The sequence below is a fragment of the Eutrigla gurnardus genome (genome assembly GCF_963514095.1).
Source record: "Eutrigla gurnardus genome assembly, chromosome: 20".
In the NCBI taxonomy this organism is placed as follows: Eukaryota; Metazoa; Chordata; class Actinopteri; order Perciformes; family Triglidae; genus Eutrigla; species Eutrigla gurnardus.
In genome coordinates this window covers 3,603,042-3,609,041 of record NC_139931.1, presented here as the reverse complement: position 1 = coordinate 3,609,041, position 6,000 = coordinate 3,603,042, and the positions used below count along the sequence as shown (strand labels likewise).

The window sequence follows — 6,000 nt, the reverse complement described above, 5'->3', positions numbered from 1 at the left end:
TAAAAAAAAAATATGGTGATATTGGAATTATACGGCTCTTTCTCACTTTTTAATAATGCTGAGTTACACACATTTCCATGAATGCTGAATATGACTTGAGGCTTTTTTTTTTTTGCGGTTTTAATATTTAAAAAGATAGAAAGCAGCACATGACTATTTTTCTATCTGGCTTCCCAAATCTTCAGTGATCGGTTCATCAGAGCTGCCGTCGACCCACTGGAGAGAACTTTACATTTCCGGGCTTAAAAGATTGAATTTATTATGACTTCTATTAAGTCTAAATCAACTCTCAACTGGTGTGCATATTTCAGATAAGATATGAGATTATTGATTCCCTGAGGGAGAAAACTCACGTGACAAGAAGAAAGAGTCTGAAGAGGAAGCGCGGAGATTGAAGCTGTTTAAAATAATAAATACAGAAAATAAGAAGAAAAACAAACGCTGTGCATATAAGGTGGAGAGTCTGCAGGCCTCACTGCAGCAGAATGCATTAATATTATAGTAAATAATAGAGGTAAAAATATATAGGGTATTAAATATATACACACACACAATCCAGGAAATAAGGAACAGTGTTTGTAAACGCATGCAGTCAAAAGTATCTAGTGATTTAGTCTGAATGCTGAGCCGAGACTCATGAAGTTCTATCACTGGAGAGATTATATGAGGAGATAACATGCAGACTCTGCAGGTGTAACAAAGCAAGACGTTTAAATCTGTTAACTAACGCCCAAAGAGTTCCGCTATTACCAGAGCTCATATCAAACACAGGAAAAGTTGCAATAAAAAGTCAAGTTCTATTCCTTTCCGTGGTTAAAAGGATTTTTTATAGGCCGTCCCCGAACTCCCTCATTGCATCCCCCCCATGTAGCGCCATCCAAAAAGTTAACATCTCCCACACTGCAAAACTCTCACTCTGCAGCTGCCGATGAGGACGATGAGAAAAAGGAATAATTGCTCATAAAACATAGTGTAAATAAAGCAGCAGGAGGGCCAGCACCTGCAGTCTGCAACGGGCCTCCAGCAGCCGACTCAGCAGTTAAACTGCCGTCTCCATGCCCACTTTAGGGAAACTTTCAGGTAAATACGTCTACACACGCCATGAAAGTGTTCAGCTTTTTCATCACGCTTTCGGGAAAACCCTCAAGTGGAGTAGAACGCTTATTCTGGAATGTGAATTTGGGGAATCTCACACGTTTCCTCGCGGCTGCACACCTCCGTCTGAAGGTATGGTGCTGCAGCCCTAATGAAAAATAGTCCTTCACTTCAGTGATGCTCGCCAAGCAGCCATTGATTTACATCTGCAGGTAAAGGTCGTTTTACTCACCAAAAATATGCTCCACACTGATAAGCAAAAAAAATATATATTAAAAGTAATTTAGCTCATCCAACAATAAGTCTTTAGTCTGAAATCAAATACATTTTGACTGCAATCAGCTGTTAATTTTATGATTGCATAAGTTTGCTGACTTTATTTAGAAAGTAATCACGAGCCATCCTACTCTGCCTCTGATTGGCTGATCCTGTTATTACCATAACCAATCAGTCACCGTGCTATCACGAGTGTACATCGTGATTTGGCTAATTTAATGTGTTGCAGTTCCCTGTTTCGACCACGGGAGGGCAGCAAACACTCTTGATAATGACACATCCGGTACGAGCTTTCAAAATAAAAACCCCCAAAAATAGACAGCGGTGTTTTTCAATCTGTGATGCAGATGAAGATAGAAAGGAGCTGTCGTTTGTGTTCATAAAAATAAATAAATAAATAAATAAATTTAAAAAAAATCACAGTAGTGACAACAAATTACATCTATGTTTTAGAGCTGAAAACGTCTGGATCCTTCCAGACTTTTCCAGACACGACGACTACTGGATCTTTCTAGACTCCACCCGCCTTTTCTAGTGACTGTTTATAAAACACATACCTGGGATGACGAGTGTTTTTCTGACGTCAGGTTACGCCATTGTCGTGGGCGGGGCGCGTGCATGACACATCAAAACTTGACGATAACAAGACAGCAGCTCAGCAGAGAGACAGACAGGCAGAGGTGCTCAGGGATCGATGGTTTAACTGCCGTCTAGAAGGACACTAACAAAAAAATCTGAATTAATTATTCAAGATCGCTGCATCGGACTTTAACGCGACAGGCCGAGGAGAAAACGGGATTTGGTGAGTGAAAATAAAACGCTGGTTTTCAGATTAACGGTAGCTGTCAGATTGAAGTGGGGTTAGCTAGCCAGCTAGCTCAGTCAGCTAAAAGAACAGGTTGGAAAACAACTACGTGTTAACTAACGGTGTTTATTTGGGGTCAAGAGGTGGAGAAATTGAAGCTTCGTGTCTTCTTTATTGCTTAAAAACAGGCTAGCCGCTAGCATGTACGTTGCTAGCATGTACGTGGCTAACAAACTGCTAGGCCTATTATCGGTCACATCCGATTATGATGACTTGGCCTAGTACAGATATTTCTGGTGTGTTACGGTGGCGATCGTATAGCTGAGGTCATCTTAGCTGCAGCGTGTTATGTAACGTTAACCAACCTAATTGTCTAAGTTAGCTTAGCCTAGCTAGCTAGCAAGTTAGCAACCTATCTGCGAATGACGTATACCCCCCCCCCCCCCCCCCCCCCACATACACACACAGACTGTTTTCTTTACCAAGACAACCGTCTAACTAACACATGAAAGCCAAGAAACAGTGTTATAAGAGAAGCCGTCCTGCCACGATGCTAGAAATAAATAATGTTAAATCACTGACTGCACTGCTAATGTGATAGCTAAAGCTAGCATGCCCAGTCACAGCTTTGTTTGTAAACTCCTGAGTTCTTCTTCCCTCAGGTTGTGGAGATTTCGCCTCTGGTGTCGAGGCGTTTATGTGTCATGGAGTTCCCGGATTTGGGAGAGCACTGCTCTGAGAAGACCTGCAAACGTTTAGGTGAGAGTTTGGGGGCGGAAAGATCACAATGTCTGACCTGTTGTTGTTTTTTTTCTTGATACTTGATATTGAAAAAACACTTTTTCTTGACGTGACAGATTTCCTTCCTATGAGATGTGACGCCTGCAAGGAGATTTTCTGCAAAGACCACATCACCTATGCAAATCACAAATGCATGTCGTCCTACAAAAAGGTGAGTTGGCTGCTTGCAAACATGATGTTTCATTTAGTTTCCATGGTAACGCTACAAATTGAGGCAATTTCTTTGGGTTGTTCATTATTTATGTCCAATTAAATCACTTTAATCAACTTGCTTTTTACATTTGAGCGGAACATTTGGACTGCTTTTTGTCTAGTGATGACATTTTGGTGCATTAAACAAATAAAAAATCTCCCAGTTTAACTCATCTGTGATTTTTGTTTTCCCCTTCTAGGACATCCAGGTCCCAGTTTGTCCTTTGTGCGACATCCCCATCCCCATCAAGAGAGGAGAGATGCCCGACATTAAAGTCGGCGAACACATTGATCGGGATTGCAAATCGGACCCCGCGCAGAGAAAGAGAAAGGTTGGTATAATCCTGGGGTGTTTGCGTTTGACTTTAATTTGACTCTGAGCAATAATGAAACTATTTTTCTTTCAGATTTTCACCAATAAATGTTCTAAAGGAGGCTGTAAGCAGAAGGAAATGATGCGAGTGACCTGTGACCAGTGTCATTCAAATTACTGTCTTAAACACCGGCACCCACTAGACCATGATTGTAAGACTGATGGCAAACCTGTGTCCAAATCCGGGTGGGTGCAGTCACGTCTTCAGATAACTTTCAACTGAATGTTTGCAGTCAGAATGTCTGACTTTTATCGTTTCCTCTCGTAGACGTTCTGCTTTAATGAGAGCTCAAGGTGCTTCCTCCACTTCTGCCTCTGGTTCTAGTTCGGGATCCTCTAGACCCGTTTCTAATGGCGTCAGCACAAACAACAGAGGCCACAGCACTGGGTAAACATGTTTACATAGTATTGATTTTAAAATGTGTAAGAGAAAATAATCAGCTTTTCAAATAGAAGCCTAAAATATTGTGTACTGTTTTTGTTTTCGCAGCATTCCCCAGCGGATTCCAACTTCCGTTTCAGCACAGAATGTAATTCCACCATCGGCATCACTTCAGGCTGGCATGGTACGGGCGTTACTCACACGACATGATTAATCATTTCCAAAAACGCGAGGGGGGAAATGTAAACGTGCGCTGCTCTGTTGTGTCATGGCAGACGGAGGAGCAGGCTTTGCAAAGGGCTCTGGAGATGTCTTTGGCTGAGTCGAGACCGGAGGTTCAACCGTCGCTTACGTGAGTTAACTTCATCAAAACCTAGAAGAATGACTGACCTTCAGCTTAAAACGGTGGAGCCGTGTTGCAGCAGAGGGCCGCCAACGCAGTCAAGTGTAAAATAATCAGAATGTTTATCCATTTAACAGCTTCCTCGAGGTTAGAAAGGGGTCGTCTAAGTAAACGAAAAACACTGAATCATCCAAGGAAAAGCCTGTAAAATCACAACAGGACTACAGAAAATCAAATCACCTAAAGATGTATTATAAAAGTTGTTTTTTAAAGTTTCTCTCACATTCACTGTGAATACAGCCAGGAAGCTGCGAGTCTAAAAACAAAAGTTAAATGACTCACAGGAAACATGCAGCGGTGGTGATTAAAATCAACAAAAGGCTCCTTTTGTCACCGTTCTTCAAGCCTACTTGTTTGAAAGGTTCGTGACATCAACAGCTTCTGCATTGTGTCGAGATTCTTTGCTGCTTTGAGAATCAAGTCGTGGGATGTAGTCGGATGTTTACGAAGATGATCACATACACGCACATCGTCGGGAGTCGTCACTCTTAAATAAATGCATCCTTCGCAGGTCCTTAACCTCGTTTGTTTCCACTCTTTTTGCTTGTCTCAGTCCTCAGGAGCAGGAGGATCTGGCTCTGGCTCAGGCCCTCGCTGCTAGCGAAGAAGAATACAGACGTCAGCAGCAGAGACAACAGGTACCCGGAAAGCTTAGGCATCAGTAGCATGCTTACAGGAAGACATGTAGGTACACTGTTACCATGGCAACCCTTCCTCTCTTATTGGCAGAAGAAAAACTGATTTGCCTTTTTCAAGTGTTTTTTAATGACTGTAGGGAATGTGGGGCAAATCTTTGGTTCCTAACTGTATTTTCTCTTCGTTTCAGGGGCGAGAGTCCACCAAACAATCCAACTGCTGCCTTTCTTAATCCCGGACCACCATTCAGACTTCAAGCTGTGCTAATGAGCTACTAGAACCTCCACATCCGGGACAGAGATATCCAGGATCAATGATTGTTAAATGAAGAAGTCCTCCTTGGAAGTTGCTGAAATATTACCGCCTTCTACGATATAAGCACACACTTTCCCAGCAGGATCTGTCATTTTTATTAATGCTTCGCTCTGTAAATATTTTATATGCTGCTCATGATGAAACCATTATATTAACATATATGAATATTGAATAAATTATTTCAAAGATGCATCCCGAATTGTGTATTGCTGCGTTGATTCTGATTTTGTTAATGAGGCAAATCCACAAGTTGAGAGATTTGAAGGGTTAATCAGATCATTTATTCAGCACTCTGGTTGAAACTGAAACATTGTAATTAAAAGTTTTTATATCAGAACTGCTGTGGATGAAGACCATATAGACTTATATAGTTGTATTTCTTTTAAAGTGGATTGTGATGACGTCAGTTCATTACTTATTTACAGACATCTTTACATCTTTCTTGCTACTGGATCACAATCTATTGATTTGTCAAAATTAATTGCAACAAATTTGATAATTAAGTCGTTAATCAAGCAAAAATTATGAATATTTATAAATATATATTTGTATTCAGAAATTAAGATGTTTTACATCACTGTACACTGAATATTTCAGTTTTTCACTATATGAGTCTTTCATTGTTTGGACAGCAGAGGGCAGCAACACCTCAGATTACATTTAATCCTTTACAGCAGGCTTGAATTTTCACTTCAGCTGTTTGATGGAAAACAGCGTATATA

The 6,000-nt window shown here is 40.9% G+C and overlaps 1 protein-coding gene across 2 annotated transcripts; it reads left to right on the top strand.

Annotated features, from left to right (window-relative positions):
• The first annotated feature begins 1,999 nt into the window (after positions 1-1,999).
• Positions 2,000-5,471, top strand: zfand2a (zinc finger, AN1-type domain 2A). Of its 2 annotated transcripts, none has more exons than XM_084036528.1 (10): positions 2,000-2,173; positions 2,839-2,935; positions 3,034-3,128; positions 3,370-3,501; positions 3,577-3,728; positions 3,811-3,930; positions 4,033-4,108; positions 4,200-4,276; positions 4,881-4,965; positions 5,154-5,471. In XM_084036528.1, exons 2-10 carry the CDS (start codon positions 2,881-2,883, stop codon positions 5,193-5,195), a joined length of 834 nt encoding a protein of 277 aa, XP_083892654.1. In that variant the 5' UTR covers positions 2,000-2,173; positions 2,839-2,880; the 3' UTR covers positions 5,196-5,471. The 2 variants fall into 2 exon arrangements, with proteins under 2 accessions (XP_083892654.1, XP_083892655.1); XM_084036529.1 differs by having other exon boundaries at positions 2,001-2,173; positions 4,881-5,011.
• The last annotated feature ends 529 nt before the right edge of the window (positions 5,472-6,000 follow it).

Excerpts from the sequence above, each read along its gene's own strand:
- zfand2a (XM_084036528.1), top strand. The coding sequence starts at position 2,881 with ATGGAGTTCCCGGATTTGGGAGAGCACTGCTCTGAGAAGACCTGCAAA. Across the intron at positions 3,502-3,576 it reads CCGCGCAGAGAAAGAGAAAG|ATTTTCACCAATAAATGTTC; the intron begins GTTGGTATAATC and ends TTTTTCTTTCAG. Across the intron at positions 3,729-3,810 it reads AAACCTGTGTCCAAATCCGG|ACGTTCTGCTTTAATGAGAG; the intron begins GTGGGTGCAGTC and ends TTCCTCTCGTAG.